This window comes from Scyliorhinus canicula, chromosome 2 (assembly GCF_902713615.1).
Source record: "Scyliorhinus canicula chromosome 2, sScyCan1.1, whole genome shotgun sequence".
Lineage (NCBI taxonomy): Eukaryota > Metazoa > Chordata > Chondrichthyes > Carcharhiniformes > Scyliorhinidae > Scyliorhinus > Scyliorhinus canicula.
This window is the reverse complement of record NC_052147.1, coordinates 12600656-12626665: the sequence shown is the minus strand read 5'-3', so window position 1 is coordinate 12626665 and position 26010 is coordinate 12600656. Positions and strand designations below refer to the sequence as shown.

Below are 26010 nucleotides of genomic sequence, written 5' to 3'. Positions count from 1 at the left end.
TCCGTCGTTGAGAGAGAGAGGGGGGGGGGTACCGGCATTGAGAGAGAGGGGGGGGGGGGGGCGGCATTGGAGGGGGGTAGGGGTGGTGGGGGCGGCGTCAACGCACCGTTGCCCCCCCCTGCACGCCGCTGCCCCCACCACACCACCCCTACACCCCCTCCTCACCACCCCTACCCCCCCTCCTCACCACCCCAACACCCCCTCCTCACCACCCCTACCCCCCTCCTCACCACCCCTACCCCCCTCCTCACCACCCCTACCCCCCTCACCACCACCCACACCCCCCTCACCACCACCCACACCCCCCCTCCCTCTGAAGGCCGGTACCCACATCCCCCTCCCTCTGAAGGCCGGTACCCACACCCACCCCTCCCTCTGAAGGCCGCTACCCACACCCCCCTCCCTCTGAAGGCTGATACCCACACCCCCCTCCCCCTCCCTCTGAAGGCCGGTACCCACACCCATCTCCCTCTCTCTGAAGGCTGGTACCCACACCCCCCCCTCCCTCTGAAGGCCGGTACCCACACCCCCTCCCCCCCCCTCTGAAGGCCGGTACCCACACCCCCCTCCCTCTCTCTGAAGGCCGGTACCCACACCCCCCTCCCCCTCCCTCTAAGGCCGGTACCCACACCCCCCTCCCTCTCTCTGAAGGCCGGTACCCAAACCCCCCTCCCTCTGAAGGCCGGTACCCACACCCCCCCCTCCCTCTGAAGGCCGGTACCCACACCCCCCCCCTCCCTCTGAAGGCCGGTACCCACACCCCCTCCCCACGCCGGTACCCACACACCCCCCTCTCTCCTCCTCCCCCCCTTCCTTCCTCCTCCCCCCTTCCTTCCTCCTCCCCCCCTTCCTTCCTCCTCCCCCCTTCCTTCCTCCTCCCCCCCTTCCTTCCTCCTCCCCCCTTCCTTCCTTCCTCCTCCCCCTTCCTTCCTCCTCCCCCCGCTTCCTTCCTCCTCCCCCCTTCCTTCCTCCTCCCCCCTTCCTTCCTCCTCCCCCCTTCCTTCCTCGTCCCCCCTTCCTTCCTCCTCCCCCCCTTCCTTCCTCCTCCCCCCCTTCCTTCCTCCTCCCCCCTTCCTTAATCCTCCCCCTTCCTTCCTCCCCCCCTCCTTCCTCCCCCCCACCTTCCTTCCTCCTCCTCCCCCCCGACCTTCCTTCCTCCTCCTCCCCCCCCACCTTCCTTCCTCCTCCTTCCCCCCCCCCCCACCTTCCTTCCTCCTCCTCTCCCCCCCCCCCACCTTCCTTCCTCCTCCTCTCCCCCCCCCACCTTCCTTCCTCCTCCTCTCCCCCCCCACCTTCCTTCCTCCTCTCCCCACGCCGGTACCCGTCCACTCTCTCTCAACACGCCACTTCTGCAGCGCATTAAAATGACGCGTATCGCGTCAGTCCGATGTTGGCCCCTCCGGGAACGGAGATTAGCGGCCTAAAAGAAGGCCCCGATGCCGGAGTCATCTGCACCACTTTTGCTCGCCGGAAATCGGCGTCACGATGGTCCGCGGAGAATTTCGCCCCTTATTTGAAGTGGTAACGTTTATTGGTAGCAGTGATCATGTTTTATTCAAAGCAAGTAAGCATGCTCTCGATGCCAGATCGAAACAGAGAAAATAGGAGGAGGAGGCTATTCATCCCAAAGGGCGGCACGGTAGCACAGTGGTTAGCACTGTTGCTTCACAGCGTCAAGGTCCCAGGTTCGATTCCGGCTTGGGTCACTGTCTATGCAGGGTCTGCACGTTCGCCCCGTATCTGCGTGGGTTTCCTCCTGGTGCTCCGGTTTCCTCCCACAAGTCCCGAATGATTATGTGTTAGGTGAATTGGACATTCTGAATTCTCCCTCCGTGTACCCGAACAGGCGTCAGAGTATGGGCAACTATGGGCTTTTCACAGTAACTTCATTGCAGTGTTAACGTAAGCCTACTTGTGACACTAAGAATGATTATTAAAGATTATTATGATCATGGCTGTTCATCCAATTCAATAGCTTGATCCCGCCTCTTCCCCCCCCCCCCCCCAATCCTTATCCTTTGATCCCCTTCGCCCAACTGCTGTATCTCACTGACATGCAGTACTTTGCAAAAATCTTGGTGTTAGCAATTTTGCTCTGCCACCTGATGTAGCTAATAGATCTCAAGACAGCAAAGATGGAACGCTTCTGGTTTTTGATGTGATGTCAGTTAGTTGTTGGTGGTGGTGGTGGGTGGACGGGTGGACGGGGGGGGGGCTCCTCCAAACTTGTTATCCTGCAAGAATCCGCCGGTGGGATAATCCTAAATTCCCACACACATTGAAACTCGTGCTATCTCTGCGTCGACCCAAGTTGTAGAATAGCCAACAGCTGGCATTCTCAGCACGCTGGTCAGGTCCTGGTAAGGAGATGGAACCAATCCAATCCCGCCTTGTCCTCTTGCTCGTTGATTTTGGCAAGAAGATCATGGTGAAAAATTTGGGCATGAGTCAATTTCCAATCTACCGCTTCCAGACAAAGGTCTGGAAGAAGCACAGCGTTCAATTGTCACATAGAACGTGAGAAGGAAAATAACAATGCAAGGATCAAAAATCCTCACTTGGATGCTGTGAATTCGACTACTTATAAAATGTCACTCGCCGTGTGTGCTTTTGAAAAAGAAACAAATTCCTTCAGCCTTTGGATACAAAAAACAAAAGATTGACATCTCGCAGACTGCATGGTAAAATGTCCGAGCCGCTGTAACGTAACGCCACCTTTATTTCTGTCCCTGCAGAGGCATCCATCCTAAGCTACGATGGCAGCATGTACCTGAAGATAGTCATGCCCTGGGTAATGCACACGGAAGCTGAGGATGTCTCTCTCCGCTTCATGTCCCAGCGAGCCTATGGTTTGCTCGTGGCTACGACCTCAAGGGAGTCGGCCGACACGCTACGCCTGGAGCTCGACGGAGGGCGGGTCAAGCTGACAGTCAACTTAGGTATTGTATGAGGGTGACGTCACAAGGCTGACGCAGCTCATGTCTAGAGTTTTCTTTCTATCAGCCGTAAAACTATTCATAATTATTTCGACGTAGTCAACACGTTGATCGTAACTTACCCAGTTTCTTAAAATTGTAAAGTTAATCAGCAGCACTGAGAATATTTCAGTGCTTTGTAAAATGTGCATGAAATTATTCTCTAACATGAGACGATTATGAAATGTTGGATTTGAAATCCATGTTTAAATGGACCATCTTTTGAACAACAATTCATGTTTTTTGCAACCATATCTGTTGGCCCTGCCAAGTAAGTCACAGCTACTGCTCAATAAAACACTTATTGACATATGTTTAAATTAAATCATTTGAAAGTAATTGTTTTCCCGTAATAATTCCTTCTTACGAAAGTAAAAGTGCTGTGACCTACTCAGGTGGGTTTCATACGTTAGAAAAAAATGTCTTAAAGAAAATTTTGTAAATCCGTGCAGTTGTTTTTGTCGTGCGTGTATTTTTCTTTCGTTAGCCGTGTTTGTTCTTCGTTTTATAGTAAAGTTTTGCGGTTTCTGTAAAATTCAAATGATTTTTTTTTTCTTCAAATTTTTAAAGTTGCGGCTTAAATTTTTTTTTCTCAAAATGCTTCATGAGTCATCAGTCAAAAGATGGCTATCAACCCTTCAAAGGCCTGAAGCCTGCGGCCCGCTTGGCAAACAGCCCTGGGAACAGAGTGCACAACCTAACCTGCAGCTGGCTCGCATTACCTCTCCCAAGGTCGCCCACCGCCCCCATCCCCACTGCTCTCCCAACTACCTGTCCCGCACCAAATTGGCGACTTGCGTATCTGCTCTCCAAATTGCAAGAATTTATCAAGATCAACCATCGGACGGTATTCAATCGTGCATCAGTTTTTTTCCCTCCCCCGGTAGCTGATTCCGGAAAATCTCTCCAAAGCCGCCACCGTTTAGTTTTTTAAAATTCATGTTGCCACTGGCGACCATTTTGGTTTTTTAAATTTCATGTTGCCACTGGCGACCATTTTGTTTTTTTAAAATTCCTGTTCAGTTCATGAGCAAGGAAGCTGCCATGAGAGAGGCACCCGTAATATAATTTTCACAATCGGTGCACTGATTGCCGCTTATTATGTGTGACAAAGGCAGAATGCCTGGTCGGACTGTAACAATGCGGCGCTGCGGACTTTGATGGGGGCTAAGTGATTCCCCCCATTTCGAGAATTTCAATCGATTGTTCGATCGGATCGAAAAGGGTGGATGCGTCGTTCTTTAAAACGCAATTTTGCCGTTCGTCCTCCTCCCACCTTTTTCAAAGTAAATAAATGTTTTGCCACTTGGAAAACCCCATTCGGTTATTTTTGGAAATTTCAACGACAACCGAAAACTGATGCATTTTTGAAAATCTAAAATGTGCGAAACAAAAAAAAATGATGAGAAATGAAAGTTGCTTCACCCATGCAGAGGTTGATGCTATTTCAGCCCATCCCAAAACAGCAATCTCGGTGGGCTTACTAATAAAGTAAATTCAAGAACATTTTCAATGATCCCGGTGCCTTTGCCCTCTCTCTATTTGGTGTCCCGTTGAAGCTTTCCTTCATCATTGTACATGTTTTAGTGGCTATGCCCTCCAGTGATTGCTGTGTGACATAAACTGAGTGAATCCTGTTGATGTGCGGGGTAAGTTGGGGATCAGCATTTCGTGGCTATCAGCATTAAACTTGGCATCTCTCCTTTTTTTTTTGCTTTTTAAACTTAACTTTAGAAAACAAAATCGCCCCTTAGCTGTTACTTTGCAAATAAAGTGATCAGCCCTCAGCTAGGTTCAAATAACCAGTCACTTAATATCGGGGACGCACTTGGCACATCATGTAATATTAAATCTCACTCGCAGCACTATGAATTGAACCTTAGCCAGGATTTCAACATTTCCTCATGTCTATAGTCCTGATGAAGGAATCTCCGGGGAACGTGATTACGGAAAGTGACGCTTGCCGTCAATACTCCATGGACAAAGGGTTCAACTTGTTTTTTTAAACAATTTTCTCCCTCCAACTTTACGAAGCCTGTTGTCCTGATTTAAAACACCATCCGCTTCACTGTCCCTGATAACACCAAATAAAATCAACAAAGGGATTGCCGTTGGACCCTAATTGGCTCTCATTAAAATTGCTGCGTTTAAATAATTAGATTATTCAAATTATGTTAATTAGTGAAATCTAAATATTAGAAGCGGATTTTGCTCTGCAATTTCAACAACCCCCCCCACACACACACACACACACACCACCCAGCACCTGGGAGGATGGTGCCAGAAGAAGTAGCTATGTTTGGACAGAGTACCTACCTCCATCCATTAATTCTATTCCCCTCGTCCCCCACTGTCACTGTGCACCCCTTTCTCTCCCCCCCCCCTCTCCCACCCCCTCCCACCGGCCTCACCCATGACTACCAGAAGGAGTCTGCTGGCAGTTACCGGGGTGCCGATGATAGGGAGCTGAACTTCCTTCATGGAGGTGGACAGAGGGAGTGCCAAATGGAGTGTCCGAAAGCCTTACCTGTGTTTTACTTTAAGGCCTCTTTGAGTGACCTCTTTTGATGCTATCATGCCTGCATTGCTAGGCCAGCAGCTGACCATTGTACATTCAGCACTGGCTGTCTTGGACTTGGATCAAGAATCCTGCTGGGAGCTCAATCTAAGTGACCACTGCCACCCCCCCACCCACCACCAAACCCCGGGGGGCCTCCCCAACTCCGGGACTCCGGGAAATAAGTCAGGGTCGCGGCAGGGTCAGAAGTCCATTCCCACCCTTACCAAAGTTGAAAGAGGAAACTGAGTCCGACATCTCTTCATCCTCTGCTGTCAGCTGATGGTTTCCTCGTCTGGGAGGCCACTTGTCCAGATCACTGACGTGCCGTCAATTCCTGCTCGTGCGGCGTAACACAGAAGTGAATATTAACTTGCTCTTTAATTATGATTGAGAGCGCTGGAGCTTTAAGGAGTAAAACTGTAATGTCTGCTGCTAAAGCTTAGATCAATATTCCCATCACCTACACAGTCGATCAGTGCAGACACTGACGCTGTTAAGGGTGCATCGAGATAGATAATGATAATTGCTTAGCTTATTTAATGAAAACAAGGGTGAAAATATGTACCATTGATTTAACTACATTTACCTGCAGCGAGTGCAAAGAGTCAAATGTTAGGCCATAAATGGCTCCATTTTTCACCATAAAATTTCTTTCAGCTATCTGTAATGAAGTTTTTTTCCCCCAAAATTATTGATCCCTTTTTCATACAGCACCACCATTAATTCTGAACTGATTTTTAACATTTTATTCGCCCTCGCTAAATGACTCCTGTTTACAAATTGGACAGTTCAGATTCTGGAAGCCATGGCCAGGGTTTGATAGCCATCCCTCAACACTTCTTCTCCATCCCATGTGGTCACTTCCTGAGGACAAGCCGCTCCCCTCGTCATCCAATGACCAACCTTCTTCGGGTATTAATCGTTGGACGGTGATAGGGAGCAGGCACCCTGAACACGTTTCCTTCCCCACTCCGCCCTGTTACACCCGTGTTGAGGGCGTTCAGCTTAACAAAGCATCCCCTTGTTGAAACGCAAGGTCTGAAGTCGCTAAACGAAGCACGTGAGATTGGATCTTGCAGAACATGTGCTTGCATGAATCAGCATTCTACTTGTCCATCTACACACAGCAACTGAACCACTGGAAAGCTCAGACAAAACAAGTGCTTAATTGCTGACAGGAAAGTGCAAAGAAACCCCTTTCCTTTTAAATCTTGCATTATGTAGGAATGAAAGCTTACACTCCAAGATCACGTTCTTTAGACAATCTGATGGAGTTCCATAAATCCCAAAGATATTCAGTCTTTCCCAGAGGCACACATCTTCTAACACCCAAGAGTCAATCCACTGCCCCCCCCCCCCCTCCCCTCCAGACACATTTGATACGCGTCCCTTTTTTGTGAATATTAAAAGCAGCGCCCATGTTTGGGAATGATCATGTTGACCCATCGGGTTGCAGAGTAGGGACGAATGCAATGATGAAGGAAAGCTGTGTAATCCCCAAATAAGGTATGGCGGCCTCTGTACGGTGATTGTGCCGAATGGTCCGCGGCTGTTTGCACCCACTTTTCTGTTGCGGTTGACGACACATGACAAACCTGGCCACGTGAAACTGAACCCAGATTGTTGACCTAGCTTTCCTCCTCGTTCGTTTCTCAAGAATTTCTCGACGCCGCCTGATTTTCCTGGAGCCTTTCTGTTTTATTTTGCAAGAGGCAAATGCACACCTCTCAATTGGCAACAACTGCAGTGAGGGAAATGTTCATCCCACAGTTCTAATTGGATTAAGGAACTCACCAAAATGAGCGGAACCATTGGCGAAGATACCATGGCGACAATACAAAAATTGCTGCTCAGCCATTTGACGATCAAGAATAACAATTTCCAACTTGAGAAAAACCCTATTGCTTGTAATTTCTGATGTAAATATACAAATAATATTTGAAAATAATTGGCGTTCCTCTCAAAAGTTTCACAGTTTTTTGTTCTTGATACTTCTATGAAGTCCTTGAGAAACGTGCTAGACTATTCAAAGAGGGCTGGCCCTGCCAAAGCACCTGCTCACCCATCTTCTTGCAAAATGCTCTCTTCCAACTGTTTCTTTATCAGCATTTGGTAGACTAGCTGGTCCTGAGCACGTGAAATGGTTGAGCCAGTCATCTTTGAGACTCACAATTGAAACAATCTCCACCAAATCTTGGTTGAGCCTTCATATGGTTAGCTGTTTGCAAGTGGCCATTTTATAATAAGAGGTTGGAGGTGGCGGGGAGGAGGGGAAGAGAGTGAAAAAAAAGTCTGTTGGTTATCCGAAATAAAAGTAAGCTTCTTGCTGCTGCAGTGGGATTAGTAAATGAGTGTAGTGCAGAATCTCTGCGAGACTTTTGATGTATGGAGGTTACCATGTAAAAATGTGAAGATCTTTGATGCATATGTGAAATGAAGAGTGAAGTAAAATGGCCATCTTCTTGCGTGTGTCTGTCCCCGGAAGGGTGGACTAACTGTTATTGGATGTCTGCAGCTGTTACCTTGAAGGATGCGATTTCATCTTTCATTTATTCTTCCCCGTCTAGACTGTATCAGGATTAACTGTAACTCCAGTAAGTTATTGCTCAAGTTTCATTTTGTTCTTAATGCCTTTTTAGTGTTTTAAAGAACTGCTTAATGCTGTATGTATGTCATTGTGTCTCTAGATGCACTGGGGAAAAGACTGCAGAAGTTGAATTTCTGAATATGTCAAAAGATCACGAGTAACAATAACCCGCAGTCAAATCTCATTAACAAGTACCAGTAAAATGTGTAAAGTTCTCATTTTCTTTGTCTATTCAGCTCCTTCATAGAGAACAGTTATTGTATCCCACGCCAGTGGATCTCGACCTTGAGGTCTGTTACGTGGTGCTAATCACAGCACCTGTAAGCCTGCGTCTTTGAAAACCCGCTGTTTTCTTTGGCAGGGGTAACGTTTAATGGCATTTGACTGTGCTCTAATAATTGCCTGCATGTCTTGAGCGGTTAAGGGAACAACATGTTTAATGTTTCTGCAGTCACGATATCAAATAAGCGGGTGTAATCCTTGCACACACCAACACAAGAGAAGCAAGTCAAAGCACTGGACATAATTTTATCAAAGGGTTAAAAGTGTGGTCGAGGGCAGCCAAGGGCTTATTGCAGGTACAGGTTCTGCATGGTTTTCCATCGTCACTCGTGAGGCCCAGCATTTATGGCGCATCCCTAATTGCCCTTGGGAAAGCGGTGATGAGCCGCCTTCTTGAGCCACTGGGGGTCCATGTGATGCAGGTACACCCACTGTGATGTTAGGAAGTGGGTTCCAGGTTTTTGACCCAGCGACAGTGAAGAAATGACAATATAGCTCAATGCCAGGATGGTGTAGTGGCTTTCCTTTGCACCTACTGCCCTTGTCCTTCGAGGTTGGAAATGTCACAAGGTTGGAAGGTGATGGCGAAGGAGGTTTGGTGAGTTGAGATCAATGCAAATAAAAGAGTCCGAATAGCAGGGGGTTGGTGGCCAGAAATGGACGTTGATCCAGATTTTGTGTATTTTCAACATTTTAAAACCTGACTTTAACTCGTTAATTCCTTTCACATTAAGTGACAGGCATTAAAATATGTATTTTTTTTACTCCATGGAGGGGGTTTTATGTCCCCCACCTCAAACGCCACCCCACCAACCACCACCAGCACTGAGTGTGTTTCAGCTACATTGATGTCCCTGAGAGGGCACATAAAAAATGACAGGTAGCTAGCCCGCTTGCCCCCCCCCCCCCCATTCCTGAGCTGTCCCCCATAATATGGTGGGTGGGTAAAGCATCAGCCAGTCTGCCTGCCCTTCAACCTATGGCAACCCCTAACTGGCCAATTCAGAGCCAGTTAAGGGTTTAATTTCACCTACACTGCCTTAATACAATGTTCAGTGGAAGGCAGAAATAAGGAGATAACTGCATTATCACCCATTCTGATGGAAATGTGGAAAGGAAGGGGCGGAGTGACTCCTTTACAGGGTGACTGAGGTAATTCCACCCTGCACCGCCCCCCTGCCCCCCCCCCCCCCCCCACAAATGATTGCAATCCTCCCCTTTGTGCCTCCCTCATAGCCACCCAAACCCCACTTCCCCATCTCCTTCCCTCCTCAACCATCGCCTCCCCACCCTCCTCCCACCCCTCTCCCTCAGGTGCCCAGTTTCTCCCTGTCCAAAAAAAGCACCAGCATGCATGACACTCCTTCCTGGAGGTGCCGTTGCAGTCCCAGCAGCAGCCACTAATTGGCGGTGCTGAGACATCTCTGTCGCTGGCTGGTTGGGAGTGCTCGAGGGCAGGGCTTCCTGTCCCTGAGGGGGCAAGTGCCCCACAAGCACCTCGTTTATGCCACCCCCAGCCTATTATGGGAGCTTATTTTAAGGTTGGTCAGTTCCCGGGTTGCCTTTCTTCCGGTGAAGGGAAGTGGGGTGGGGGAGCAATATTGCCGCCCATAAAATTCAGGCCTAGATTTTATAGCAGGCGCATCTTTGTTATTTTCAGCAGAAGGTCTTTGCCGAGAACTGAAGGCGCACTGTTGGTTTGTCCCTATTTTCTATTCATAACAATTTAAGGAACGACGTCGGTATTCTGCCACAGCACCAATGAGGGATGTAACCTGAGAGAGAACTCCCATCATTGTTCCCTTTAAGCGGCCCTGATACTTATTTACCTTCACAGAGGATAACTCTGCTCACCCACTCTAAGATTTGGTTTCAGTGTTTTGTATCCTGTTAGTATTTTCTTGCATACATATTATGTGCCGCATTCCTGCTGGTGTGTCAGCTAATTTGAGCTGGCAAATTTCCCAGATCAGCACCCACCCCACCTTGGGAGAAAGTGGCCAAATGATACGATTTTTGCTTGGAGGGGGGCGGGGGGGGGGGGGGGGGGGGGGGGGGGCATGAGGGCTGGGAGAGGTGACGTTGGTGTGGGGTAGACTCCAGGATGCCCCCGGAGGAAGATTGGAGGTGGCCACAGGAACCAGACTGGGGCGGGTTGTTTAAAGACTTGCCTCCGTTCCTGGGACCTTGTCCCACTTGTTTTGTTAACTATTTAGCCCTATAACCCTCACACCACCTAACTCGCACCCACTCCATGTGCCCTGTCCTTGCCAACACATGTCTCCACTCATCGCCAATGCCACCTTATTGCCTCCACACCATCTCATGTCCTCCACCTATCCCTGATGGCCCCTTGAAGCCCTCATGCCAACAAAATGCCAATTCATGCCAATCCATGCCCCTAACACCTTTTCCCTTTACACTCCCCATGCCAATTTACCCTGCACCCACAATGGAAAGACCTCACGAGAAGAAATCAAATAAAGATCGAAATATCTATTAGTTTCCACTGTAATTAAAAAAAAACATCACTTCATGAAAACCTATTAAAATCTTTAAACGCTCCTCAAGCACTTATTCTCAGATCAAAACAAACAGACTTGTATTCAGAACCTCACATCAAAGACAGTTAATCCTTTCTTAACCTCTTCGAGCTGTCGATGAACGTGTGAATTTACAACCTCCCTACTGGGATAATTGTAGGTTGTGAAAAGCAGGCAATATTAATATTGATATAATGGGTAGGATTTACCGGCTGTTCACACCGGTGGGAAATTTCAGTCCCAGGCTGGTGCACGGGTATCCCGACGAATAGGGGTACAGTCAACATGAAATCCCATTGACAATGGTGAGACCGTTAGATCCCACTGGTGGGCCGCCTCCACCGCCGAAAACCAGGTGGTGAGGTGGTCAGTAAATCTCGCCCAATGTAGCCGTTGGGGTAATGTTAACAAACAGTTGCTGTGACTGCTAAAACATATTATTTTCAACTCTAGATTTTTAAAAATTTTCAAACGGTTAGTGATTTAAATAACTTCAGATCATGATAATCAAACAGACCTTTTCTGCCTTTCAATAGCGTTTAGTTTTACTCCATAAATTTATGATTTCCATACTGTGAGACAAAGGTTGGGATTCTCCGATCCCGCGGCTAAGTTCTGACGCCGGCGTCAAAAGCGGCGCGAGCGACTCCGGCATCAAAGGGCCTCCAGGCCCAGTCATTCACCCCTTCCCAGGGGGCTAGTATGGCGCTGGAGTGGTGTCCACTGCTCCGGTGCTCGAAAGCCGGTGCGCCACGGGTGGCGGGCCCGCGCATGCACGCCACAGCCGGCGCGGGTCTGCGCATGCGTGCCTCAGGCAGCGCAGTCTGCGCATACGCGCGGGTTTCCGTCTCCACGCCAGCCCCCGGGCAATATGGCAGAGCCCTACAGGGGCCCGGCGCGGAGGAACATAGGCCCCCCACGGAATTAGCCTGCCTGCCGATCGGTAGGCCCTAATTGCGGACCTGGCCACCGTGGAGCCCCCCCCCCCCCCCCCCCCCCGGAGTCGGATCCCCCACCCCCCAACCGAGACGGCCCCTGCAGCCAGAACTCCGAGGTCCCGCCGGGTAGGACCATGCGTAACCCACGCTGGCGGGTCTTGGCCGAACTCGGCGGGCACTCGGCCCGTCGAGGCGTGGAGAATCGGCGGTGGGGGCAGGAGCTTTCAACAGCTTCCAACCGGCACGGCAACGACTCCGCGGGTGCGATTGGCGCCGATTCTCCGGTCACCAGAGAATTGGCGGCAGGGCTTAGGAGTGGCGTGGCGCAATTCTCACGCCGCCCCCCAACCCCCCCAGCGATTCTCCGACCTGGCGCGGGATAGATAATCCCGGCCAAAGCCTTTGCTATATTGAAAATAGGGTCTGTTTGAGCACAGCACTGAGTTTGAATGGCCCAGCAGAGTTTGGATTTCGCTCACGTGTGAGTCATGTCCTGCCCCCTTTCCTCGACCAATGAAAATGATATCTGTGTCAAATTAGGGCGGGACTTACAAATCTGGGGCTGGCCTGCCAAGACTCAGTGGGAATCAGGCCGAATGTCACAAACGTTCCATTCTTCAACAATATTCCTTCAGTAAAGACTACAGTCAGAAGAAACTATGGATTTTTATTTGATAAAGGACTACAGTACTGAAATCCATGCAATAATGTACAATGATTATTCAACGTTAACCTTGTTTTGTGTAGAATGAAGTCAAGGATAGGATCATAACTCCAAGACAATAATGCCTCTTTATATAGTATAAATACATGGATCGCCTGGCTTAACCAAATTGGACTAGTTAACTCTTGATATCTCAAGGGGGTCCCACTCAGCAATGTGTCTTATATTTTGTGCGTGCTGCTTTGCGAGCTGTTGACATGAAACCATCGGCTTACCTGGTACCCTGTGATTACCCCATCATGGCACCTTGGGGCAAATGGTTAGTCGATATTGTAGCCTCTGATCAAGGCCAAAAATGTACTTATTTCTTGACATGTTCTACCATTCATCTGCTCACCTGAAAAGAGTTACCCAGATGAAATGGACCACATGACCATCAAGCCTCAGCCTCGTGGGCCTGATTGTTGGGTCCTCCCTTGCATGTAAAACAAACAGATTGAAGTGACCACCTCGGGCAAAGTTATTCTGCGTAAGCACTGCCGCTGGTGAGAGACATAGCAAGCTAACAATTGCTCAAGGCTTTTTTCTTTGTTTAGGTGAAGTTTCTTTTTTTACGTAGGAGGCACTTTATACCCTAAAGCAGGTTGCCCCCTCCCCTTTCGGCAATGTGGCGATCTGTGGACAGCAGTGTTTCACACATGAAAGGAAATGCACTTTTCCCGGTGTTCTTTTCAACAGCCAAATTAAAAAGGGACTATTTACAAATCAATTCCGTTCTCCCACCATCCATGGCAACAGAATCCTGTCAGGGAAGTTTCAAAAGTGGCAACACCTTAATCTTGGGGGGGAAAAAAAATCGATCGGTAAATTCTCAGGCTGAGTGGAATTGAACGGGTATTCGATTATTTTACGAAGCTCTTTCGCAGAGATTAAAAGAGGAGCAACAGAAGAATGTGTCACAACGGAATGCAGCCCACAGATGTGTTGCCAGCAAGAATTGATTTGAACAGGCCTCAAATAAAAATTGACAAAAATTCTGCAGTGCAGTGGCTATCTGTGGTGAATGTATTTCACCTAATGCATGAGCTGTCTGTATAATGATGTGACCCATGACCTGGAAGTGATGATACGGGCTACTTCCAGGTACTGTACTGGAACCCCAGTGGGCTCCGCCCCTGGCTCCGCCCTCACCGGGGCCATATATAGTCCGGCCACCTGTGGGTGGCACTCATTTGTACAGCCGACTCTGGCAGGCAAGTTCATGGATAATAAAGCCTAATGTTCACTCGTTCTCACAGTCTCACAGTGAATTCACGGTATAGCACTATCACATTAGCTTGACACACGAAAGGTCCCAGGCTTGCAACCAGGCAGAAACATCTCATGCTTCTGGTTTAGGGCAGCAGGGTAGTACAGTGGGTAGCGCAGTTGCTTCACAGCCAAAGGATCCCAAGTTCAATTCCCAGCTTGGATCACTGTCTGTGCGGAGTCTGCACGTTCTACCCATGTCTGCGTGGGTTTCGTCCGGGTGCTCCGGTTTCCTCCCACAGTCCAAAGATGTACGGGCTAGGTGAATTGGCTGTGATAAATTGCCCTTGATGTCCAAAAAAGGTTAGCTTGGGTTACGGGATAGGATGGAGGTGTGGGGATAGGGTGGAGGTGTGGGGATAGGGTGGAGATGTGGCATTGGAGTGCTCTTTCCAAGGGCCGGTGCAGACTCAGTGGGCCAAATGGCCTCCTTCTGCGCTGTAAATTCTATGATTCTATGACGCCTTTTGAATCACTGAGTTTAGGTACAGTTCAGAACAGGTCATTGGGTAACGATAAGACCAACAGAATGTAGCAATCCTTGGAGTGCTTTCCCTCACAGCCCCTCCACCCACCCCTCCCGAACAGACATTGGCATGCCTGACTCTGTGTGTGAAGTGTGTTTTGCTCTTTCCGCTTTCAACAGCTTTCCCCTTTTCTCTCATTTTCGCAATCTGTTCCATCTAATTGCAATTCTTCCCTGTAATTTGAATTAATGCCGCTTTTTGTTAACCCTCTTCATTATAAATATCAACCACCCCTCTTGCACAGCCGCAAACTAAATATCAAGCGTGCAATTTAAGCCACTTACTGAAAGAGTCCCGTGTGCCACATTCCCGATCACCGTCCCCTGCTGTGGAAGTGTTGTTGTATCTATAATTGAACCTTCGAGCAAACCATATGGTGTTGTGCGTTGCACACTCTTGTGTTTTGCATTCTCTCAAACAGCTGTTGAGCCTTCAAGTAAACGGATGCCATGGAAACGTCCTTCCTGCAGGTTATGTTTATCCGAAATATATATAATTTGGAACTAATTGGTCGTAAATTGGCATTCTTGCCAGGGAGTTCACAGGATGGCTGTGTTGGAAATGCCACTTTGAGCGACTAAGAGGAACGCTACGCTGTGGGCTCCTCTGAGTTTTGGCTGGGCAGATTATTGCAATCGGGAGCTTCAACTGAACCCGCAGTGCGTGGTCTGTGCCACCTCCACTCCAATGGTGGAAGCATATGCCAACCCGCCTTAAACAGGGGGCTCGGAGCTCCATTATTCCATTTATTCTGCGCTGGCTCAAGTCCATATCTTATTCTCTTTCCACATACAAGTCTCATAGTTATTAAGAAAGGAAGACTTGCATTTAGGAGGCAGGGGAGGCGGTAGCGTAGTGGTATTGTCACTGGGCTAGTACATCAGAGACCCAGCTCTGGGGACCTGGGTTCGAATCCTGCCACTGCACATGGTGAAATTTGAATTCAATCAAAAAAAAATCTGGAATTAATTGTCAATTGTCGTAAAGACCCAGCTGATATACTAATGCACTTTCGGGAAGGAAATCTGCCGTCCTTACCTGATCAGGCCTACATGTGACCCCAGACCCACAGCAATGTGGTCGACTCTTAACTGCCCCCTCAAGAACAATTAGGGATGGGCAATAAATGCTGGCACAGCCAGCGATGCACACGTCAAATGAACGAATACATTAAAAAAAACCAACACCTCTCAGGACATCCAATTAAATACTTCTGACGTGTGGACAATGTTGTGGGAAACGCGATCGGCATTTTGTCCCATGTCAATCTCCCATGAACAGTAATGATGGCTCGGTAATCTATTTCGGATATTGATTGGGGAATAGATATTGCCGAGTTGATCGCGGATCACTCCGTTGCTGTTCTTCAAAATAGTTCCATGGCAATTATTCCAGCGTAAACCAAGACATCATCTTAAGACATGTCTTAATTAGGAGACAGCACCTTACACAGAGCAGCACTCCCTCAATACTATTTACTGGGGTGTCAGCCCAGACTTTTCTACTCAAATCCCCGGATTGCGATGCGAACTCAAAATCAATTTGGCTCGAGATGCTGTCCACTGATCCTCAGCTGATGCCTGAAATTACATAGAATAATTTATATTGTTTCTTTTGACCAGAAATTTATAAGTAGTTTCAAAACCACTGCTGTCGGTCCACCAGATTGCTACTAAACCGTTGCCTTTAATGAATAGAACAGCTTAAAACACCACAGTGTGGCATAAGAAAAATACATAGCATAAATTCAGGTCCACTATATAATAGTACAACATTACGGGCGGTATTCTCCCCCCCCACGCCAAGTGGGAGAATCGCCGAGGTTCCGCGCGAACAGCGCCACGCCGCCCCGACCCCCGCACGCGATTCTCCCACCCTTCCGAAACCAGTGCCGCGAGAACGGCACACCGCTTGGAGAATCGGGGCAAACGGCGAGCAGCGATTCTCCGGCCCGGATGGGCCGAACGGCCGACAAAAAAAAATGATAGTCCTGCCTTCGCTGTCCACACCTGGTCGCTGCCGGCGGGTACTCGTCGCGAAGGCTTGGGGGGCGGCCTGTGGGGGGGGGGAGGGAGGCGGGGCTCCTTCACCGGGGGAGCAGGGCGGGCCTCCGAAGGGGTCTGGCCCGCGATTGGGGCCCACCAATCGGCGGGTCGGCCTCTCCGCCCCCCCACCCCCCCCCCCCCCCCACCGCCCCGGGCCTACTTTCTGGCTCGGCCGGCCCCTGAACACCGACCCCATGTTGGGTCGGGGCCGATGTAAGACGTTCCCCGCGCATGCGCAGGATGGCACGGCGCCCATTTGGCGCCACGTAAGGAGGCTGGAGCGGTGTGAATTGCTCCAGTGCCGTGCTGGCCCCCTGTGGGGGCTAGAATAGGCCATGCCCGGGCCCTATTCACGCCGTCGTGAAACGCAACGGTGTTCACGACGGCGCGAACACTTGGCCTCAATATCGGAGAATCGCCCCCTACATATCTGGCACTAACCAAGTGCCAGACAGGTAAAGTCCTGCATATTGTTTATCCGCTTGCAGTTTGAACCCTTCGCACCATCTCCAATATGCAATAAGTGACTATTTGCATTGCTCCCTATAGTATTTGTACCTGAACTAGACCTCACAGTTTCAAAATAAGGGGTCTCCCACTTATGATAGGAATGAGGAAGAATTTCTTCCCTCACATGGTAGCCAGTGTTTGGAATTCCCTTCAACAGGCAGCATTGGAGGTTGGGTCATTGAATATATACCAGGCTGAGTTAAGCCAAATGGCCGGTGACCGAGGCGGAGACACGATATTACGAGGCACATGTGGCCACTTAGGTTGTCATTGAGCAATGCGTCGGACTACTCAAAATGTGGTTCCGATACCTGGACCCCTCTGGGCCAGCCTGGCAGTGCCAGGGTGCTCAGGTGGCACCAGCAATGCCAGGGTACCACCATGCCCAGAGGGCAACCACCTGGGGACCACCGGTCCCATGGGAGACCTCCCAACAAGTACCGTTCCCATCTGGCCCCCATTTGTGGAGACCAGCAGTGAATGACACTCACCCGAAATCTCCGAGGCAACAGGGTTAGATTCCAACGCCATGGGTAGATCAGGGAGCACTTTGTAGAGTGTGACAAGCTGTCTGACTCTAATGTCAAATTAATGTCAAAGTAGATTTGTCAAATAGTGGTGGGCGCGATTCTGATTGTGAGGGATCTACCGGCTGCACCACACCTGGCTGCGGCATGCTGGCTGCACCACACCTGGCTGCCGCACGCCTGGCTGCACCACACCTGGCTGTGGCACACCTGGCTGCGGCATGCTGGCTGCACCACACCTGGCTGCGGCATGCTGGCTGCACCACACCTGGCTGCGGCATGCTGGCTGCACCACACCTGGCTGCGGCATGCTGGCTGCACCACACCTGGCTGCCGCACGCCTGGCTGCACCACACCTGGCTGCACCACACCTGGCTGTGACACACTGGCTGCACCACACCTGGCTGCACCACACCTGGCTGCGGCACGCCTGGCTGCACCACACCTGGCTGTGACACACTGGCTGCACCACACCTGGCTGCCGCACGCCTGGCTGCACCACACCTGGCTGAGGCACACTGGCTGCACCACACCTGGCTGTGACACACTGGCTGCACCACACCTGGCTGTGACACACTGGCTGCACCACACCTGGCTGCCGCACGCCTGGCTGCACCACACCTGGCTGAGGCACACTGGCTGCACCACACCTGGCTGCCGCACGCCTGGCTGCACCACACCTGGCTGCACCACACCTGGCTGAGGCACACTGGCTGCACCACACCTGGCTGCGGCACGCTGGCTGCACCACACCTGGCTGAGGCACGCCTGGCTGTGGCACACTGGCTGCACCACACCTGGCTGCGGCACGCTGGCTGCACCACACCTGGCTGCCGCACGCCTGGCTGTGGCACACTGGTTGCACCACACCTGGCTGCGGCACACCTGGCTGCGGCACACCTGGCTGTGGCACACTGGTTGCACCACACCTGGCTGCGGCACACTGGCTGCACCACACCTGGCTGTGGCACACCTGGCTGTGGCACACCTGGCTGTGGCACACCTGGCTGCACCACACCTGGCTGTGGCACACCTGGCTGCACCACACCTGGCTGCGGCACACTGGCTGCACCACACCTGGCTGCGGCACACTGGCTGCACCACACCTGGCTGTGGCACACCTGGCTGTGGCACACCTGGCTGCGGCACACTGGCTGCACCACACCTGGCTGTGGCACACTGGCTGCACCACACCTGGCTGTGGCACACCTGGCTGTGGCACACCTGGCTGCGGCACACTGGCTGCACCACACCTGGCTGTGGCACACTGGCTGCACCACACCTGGCTGCGGCTCACCTGGCTGCGGCACACTGGCTGCACCACACCTGGCTGCGGCACACTGGCTGCACCACACCTGGCTGCGGCACACTGGCTGTGGCACACCTGGCTGTGGCACACTGGCTGCACCACACCTGGCTGCACCACACCTGGCTGTGGCACACCTGGCTGCGGCACACCTGGCTGTGGCACACCTGGCTGCGGCACGCCTGGCTGCGGCACACCTGGCTGCACCACACCTGGCTGCACCACACCTGGCTGCACCACACCTGGCTGTGGCATGCTGGCTGCACCACACCTGGCTGTGGCACGCCTGGCTGCACCACACCTGGCTGCACCACACCTGGCTGTGGCACACCTGGCTGCGGCACACCTGGCTGTGGCACACTGGCTGCACCACACCTGGCTGCGGCACACCTGGCTGCGGCACACCTGGCTGCGGCACACCTGGCTGCGGCACACTGGCTGCACCACACCTGGCTGCGGCACACCTGGCTGTGGCACACGGGCTGCGGCACACCTGGCTGTGGCACACCTGGCTGTGGCACACCTGGCTGCGGCACACCTGGCTGTGGCACACCTGGCTGCGGCACACCTGGCTGTGGCACACTGGCTGCACCACACCTGGCTGCGGCACACCTGGCTGTGGCACACCTGGCTGTGGCACACCTGGCTGTGGCACACTGGCTGCACCACACCTGGCTGTGGCACACCTGGCTGCGGCACACCTGGCTGTGGCACACTGGCTGCACCACACCTGGCTGCGGCACACCTGGCTGCGGCACACCTGGCTGCGGCACACCTGGCTGCGGCACACCTGGCTGTGGCACACCTGGCTGCGGCACACCTGGCTGTGGCACACCTGGCTGCGGCACACCTGGCTGTGGCACACCTGGCTGCGGCACACCTGGCTGTGGCACACCTGGCTGTGGCACACCTGGCTGCGGCACACCTGGCTGTAGCACACCTGGCTGCGGCACACCTGGCTGTGGCACACCTGGCTGTGGCACACTGGCTGCACCACACCTGGCTGTGGCACACCTGGCTGTGGCACACCTGGCTGTGGCACACCTGGCTGCGGCACGCCTGGCTGCACCACACCTGGCTGCACCACACCTGGCTGCACCACACCTGGCTGTGGCACACCTGGCTGCGGCACACCTGGCTGTGGCACACCTGGCTGTGGCACACCTGGCTGCGGCACACTGGCTGCGGCACACCTGGCTGCGGCACACCTGGCTGTGGCACACCTGGCTGTGGCACACCTGGCTGTGACACACTGGCTGCGGCACACCTGGCTGCGGCACACCTGGCTGTGACACACTGGCTGCGGCACACCTGGCTGTGGCACACCTGGCTGTGGCACACCTGGCTGTGGCACACCTGGCTGTGGCACACCTGGCTGCGGCACACCTGGCTGCGGCACACCTGGCTGCGGCACACCTGGCTGTGGCACACCTGGCTGCGGCACACCTGGCTGTGGCACACCTGGCTGCGGCACACCTGGCTGCGGCACACCTGGCTGTGGCACACCTGGCTGTGGCACACCTGGTTGCGGCACACCTGGCTGTGGCACACCTGGCTGTGGCACACCTGGCTGTGGCACACCTGGCTGTGGCATGCTGGATTTCAGCAATGCAGCCGGTAGATCGGGCCCATGATTCCCAATTAAACATTGAGGCCGGAAATATTCCAATTCCCCACTAGTGAAGGGCGTGAACAACGGGAAAACCTGTTGATAGTGGCGGACCGCCCTGGGGGCGGGCAGTCGGGGGGGGGGGGGGGGGGGGGGGGCGGGGGGGGGGGACGGACATGGTGTTGGCGGTTTGAAAGCGAAAAATCCCACCCTTGCAGTTTGAACATTTCCAGATTCTGCCGCTCACTCAACACTCTCCGTGGGGTGTTTTTGATACGTTGCCCCACAAAATGATCCGAGGGATTGGAATACTTGACTCGGAGGCTTCAGGAATTAAGTGAGTTCACATAATCAAAATCGGCATGTTTCACTTAGGATTCTCCCTCACCCTGCGCGGATACATGTTCAACGCACAACGCATTAATTTCTCATGAAATAATTGCCACGGTGAATTGTTTCCTATATTGCAGCCAGCCACATCTGACCGGCAACACCACTTGGCGAATGCAAGAATTGACATGTAGGCCAAGAATTTTTTTTTAAGCAACCTTGGACTTGGTGCAGGGACCAATTCCATGTGCTGGAATAGCTAGGCCCAAAGCCTGCTCAAAAGTGAGCCTCAGGCCTCATTCGGATCAAACTAATAAGCTTCAGATACCTGCTGAGGGAGTACAGACAACTCTGCCAGTGAAGGCCTTTACTGTCGTCCACAGGCCAATCCTAATGAGGGGTTGACCGGCAACTGAGATGGAGGAGGCTGCAGAGGTAATGGAGAGAGGTGGAGGTAGTGAGGTGAGGAGGAAGGGAAGCGGGTGGTGCAACTGCGAGAGGAAAGGGCCTGGGGAGAGTTGACCGTGTGAGCATGGCAGGACCAGCAACCAGGAACTGAAGAGGAGGGAAATAAAAAGAGTGTGGGAAAATTAGGAAGGGGAGGGGGAAACTGGGACAGAGGGAGCTAACTTGGTGGTAATGGAGTAGGAGGGGAGACTGTACCCCAGGAAGGGTGCCGAGGGAGTGAGGCTCAATAGGGAGGTGAATACATGAAACTTACAGTTACAGCACAAACAAAGGTTATGCAAGTCTTGGCTGAGTTAGACCAGTGAGTTAAACCACTCACAACATCAGTGGTTTATTTCCCTAAATTCCTGTTCCTTAACATATAGTCCATTTGAATGCATTATAATTTTTTGTCAAATTAATCATTTACTTTCAGATTTCTACAATTTTGGCCACAATTATCAAAGTTCATTTATTAAAACATGCCATGTGAAACGACCAGAAGTATAGAAATTTAAGAGAAAATGTGATAAATTTATAGCATTAGATGTTTTGCAAAAAGCTGGTATGTCGCAAGACAATTATCAGAGTGGAAGGCCATTTATCATATCTTAGTTGATCCAACCACCAAGAGCTTAGACCTCCCTCTCCACCAGGGGCTGATTTAGCTCACTGGGCTAAATCGCTGGCTTTTAAAGCAGACCAAGCAGGCCAGCAGCACAGTTCGATTCCCGTATCAGCCTCCCCGGACAGGCGCCGGAATGTGGCGACTAGGGGCTTTTCACAGAAACTTAATTGAAGCCTACTCGCGACAATAAGCGATTTTCATTTCATTTTTAATTTCACCTATACCTCCCTCAACTCATCTCCCTCCCTCCACATTTACTTCCTCTACTCTTCCCCTTCCCCTCACTTCCCCTCCCCCTCTCTTCCCTCCCTTTTCACTTTCCCCAACCCTCGCTTACCCTTCAACCTCACACCCTCACCTTCTCCAGCCCCTCTCCTCCCTTCACCCAGCCCACCCTTATCTTCCCCCCTCCCCCTCTCTTCACCACCCCATCTTTCCCCACCCCTCTACCCCCACCCCCTCATTCTCTTCTTCCCACCTTCTCACACCCCTCTCTTTCCTCTACCCCTCTCTCCCCATCCCCTTCTCATCCCCTCCCCACTAAACCTCTCCCCACCATTCCCTCTATTTTCTCCCTTACCCCTCCTTCCCCACTTCCCCCTCCTTCTGCCGCTCTTCCCTCTTTCTCTTCCCCCTCTCTTCATCCCTTTCCTTCACCACCTCCCTTCATACCCTCCACTCATTCTTCACATCCCCCTCTTTTAACCACCCCTCTCTCCCTACCCCTCTCTCTTCCCCGCCCCTCTCTTTGCCCCTTTCCCTCTCTTACTACTCTACCTGCTTCTTCTTCCCCCACTCCATCTTCTCCCTCCTCCCCCTTTCCCCCTCTTCACTCTCTTCCTCTCTTCCCCACTTCCCTCTAACCACACTCTTCCCATCTCTACCCCTCCCTCTCTCTTCCTCCTCCCCTCTCACCCTGTTTCCCCCTTCTCCCTCCTCTCCCTCATGACTCTCTTCCCCCTCCCCCTCCGTTTACCCCTCAGCCCCTTTCTTCCTCCCTCCTCTCACTCTTCTCCCTCCACACCTCTTCCCTCTCTCTTACCCTTCCTCCTGTCTTTCTTTCCGCCGCCCCTCTCCTGCCCCATCCCTACCATCCTCTCTTCCCCCTCCCCTCTCTTTTCCTCTCTACCTCCTCCCTTCTCTCTTCATCCCCACTCCTCCTTTCTTCTTCCTCTCCGCTTTTTACCCCTCCCTACCTCTGCCCCCTTTTCCTCCCTCTCCCCCTCTTCCTCTTCGCTTCGCTCCTCACTCCTTTTTCCTCCCTCATTGCAGCTTCGATTTAATGCTTAACTGATTCCAAAGTTTTCTTCAATATCCCTTATCTTGATGTGTAAAGCATCTGAAATTTGCCTCTCAATGACTCGAGTTTTAAGATTGATTCTTTCCATTGCCCTATTCTCACAATGGACTTCAAATTAATAATGCAGGTTTACCTTTAAAACTTTTGTACCTCTTCTGCTACTGTTGAAATTTGCTCTTTCTCTTCAGCATCTCTGTTGTATCGAAAGTCCTTTGATAGCTTCATCCTGTATAAAATTTAGCCTCACTGCCCAGCACATGACTGGTCTATATGTTGATGTATAATGATCCTTAATTTGTAGCTTTTCAGCGATGACAGGAGTCATCTGAGAGGCGGTCTTTGCAAAAGTGTTAACTGCACTACTGTGCCAGGCATGGTTCCTTTGGTTGCACACTCTTGCCTCTCGAGTCAGAAGGTCCCAGGTTCAAATCCGTTATTGGACAGCACTCTCTGAACAATCCTGAGTGTGCTAGGAATTGCATTGACAACCAGTTTAAGCTACATATATTCACACACAGGATCCTGTCTTTTGCAAACACACATTGCACATTTTGTAACTCATGAAAAACTCGGGGGCAGCCTTTCCCTGGTTCATTCCCCATGACAATACTTTGATCAGTCAGAGTTGACCTGCTTGGTATGAATTTGAACAAAGCTCGGCAGTTAACAGTTCTCTGCTGTATTGGCTGTGGCAACACCTCAACGAATAAGTGTCTGCTTGCCAACCATTCAGCATTCTCTTCTCGTGCAGTATAAATAGTTGTTCTCTTTGCTGTTGGTTTATCATGCAAGCTGTCCTGATGAGTGCAAGACAAAAAGCTTCGACAGCACATCCCTTTTTATCAGCAATTTCAAAATTATTAAATTAGCAGCAAAGTGCTTTTTTCACACCCAGTGGTTGTGAAAGATGCTGTATAAATGCAAGTCTTTTTAAATATCCATGTTTGATGTTACCTGACACTGAATGTTACAATGCATTCACACCTGCTTTCTTGCTATCTCTCTTTTGCCCTACTCTTTTCACCATTCTGCTTTCTGCTTATTGCATATGTTCCTTAATTTAAAATTAAAAGAGACATTTCATTTTTCAAGGGCGCTTGTTTGTGTTCAATCAGAAAAGCTCTTATGAGGGTGTGTGCTTGAAGGCAGTCTTTTAAGGAGTCCATGGTGGCAAGATTTGAAATATGGGCCGGGATTCTTCCCTACCCAGCGGGGCGGGGGGTCCCGGCGTGTTGGAGTGGCGTGAACCACTCCAGCGTCGGGCCACCCCAAAGGTGCGGAAGTTCCCGCTCCGCCGGCTGGCGTGAACGGCCTTTGGCACCACGCCAGCTGGGGCCGAAAGGACTTCGCTGGCCGGCGTAAGTCCGCGCATGCGCCGGAGTGTCAGCGGCTGCTGATGTCATACCGGCGCACGTGCAGGGGAGGGGGTCTCTTCCGCCTCCGTCATGGTGAAGGCGGCCCCGAAGGGGTGGGCCCTGATCGCGGGCCAGGCCACCGTGGGGGCACCCCCCAGGGCCAGATCGCCCCGCGCGCCCCCCCCCAGACCCCGGTGCCCGCCCGCGCCACCAATCCCGCCGGTAAGGTAGGTGGTTTAATCCACGCCGGCGGAAGAGGCTTGTCAGCGGCGGGACTTCGGCCCATCGCGGGCCGGAGAATTGCCGCGGGGGGCCCGCCGACCGGCGCAGCGCGATTCCCGCCCCCGCCGAATCTCGAGTGGTGGAGAATTCGGGACACGGCGGGGGCGGGATTGACGCCGGCCCCGGGCGATTCTCCGACCCGGCGGGGGGTCGGAGAAACTCGCCCATGTTCTGGAGTGGGTGCCACGAGGTATTGATCCATAGGTTTGACACCCAAATCCAGGCTGACGCTTCATTGCAATACTGAGGGAGGGCTGCTGCGACAGAGTTGTCAATCTGCTGATGAGATCCCGTCTGTGTGCGGGAGAGATTCAGGGTCGGGGCGGGGGTCACTCAAAAAATAATTTCCTCATTGCTTGTGCCTAATGACTGCTGCAGCTTGCCTACGTAGTGACAGTCATTACTCTCTGAAGCGATTCATTGAAGCGCTTCGATTCTTTTCACTATTCCCACTCTGATCTGACGAGTTTTTAAAAAACATTATTCTCTCATCAGATGTGGACATCGCTGGGTTGGGCCAGCATTTGTTGCCCATCCCTAATTGCCCTTGAACCGAGCGGCTTGCGAGGCAGGCGACAATTAAGAGCCAACCACATTACTGTGGGCCTGGAGTCACATGTAGGCCAGACCGGGTAAGCACGGCAGATTACTTTCCCCACTCAAGGGAAGAAGAGGGAATCCATGAATGGAGCCACAGGAAATGTTGAGGCACTGAATGAGTCCTTTGCACAGTATTCATCAAAGTGAAGGACTTGGTGGATGATGAGTCTAGGGAAGGGTGTGCAGATAATCTGAGTCATGTGCGTAGCAAAAAGGAGGCAGTGGTGGGCATCTTAAAAAGCATTAAGGTGGATAATTCCCCAGGGCCTGATGGGATGGACCCCAGAATACTGAGGGGCGGCAAGGGAGGAAATTGCTGGAACCTTGACAGAAATCGTTTTGTGCTCGTCGAGGTCCCAGGGGACTGGGGAATAGCCAATGTTGTTCCTTCGGTTTAGAATGGAAGAAGGGATAATCCAGGGAATTATAGGCCGGTGAGCCTAAAAGGGGGAAAGTTTAGAGGAGATGTGTGAGACAAGGGGCTAGCTTCTCCCGAAATGAGACTATGTCCCCACGCTGGCATAAAAACGGTGGAGATTTACTCCCGAAATTCCTACTAAACAGTTGGACTAATTCAATGCCCTACAGGGGGCTAGCAGGGACACAGCGTAAATCCCGCAGCTTTAGCTGCGGATACGGACCCCCACATTTCCGGATTGGAGTCTGCACATGCGCATGGCGGCGGGC

General features: G+C 51.8%; 1 protein-coding gene across 1 annotated transcript in view; it reads left to right on the top strand.

The window, feature by feature from the left end:
• Positions 1-26010, top strand: part of nrxn3a (neurexin 3a) — a 1956983-nt gene that overhangs the window by 743008 nt on the left and 1187965 nt on the right. The window contains exons 9-10 of the mRNA XM_038773738.1: positions 2736-2939; positions 8103-8129. Of these exons, the coding sequence (XP_038629666.1) occupies positions 2736-2939; positions 8103-8129 (231 nt within the window). The remainder of the gene's footprint in view (positions 1-2735; positions 2940-8102; positions 8130-26010) is intronic.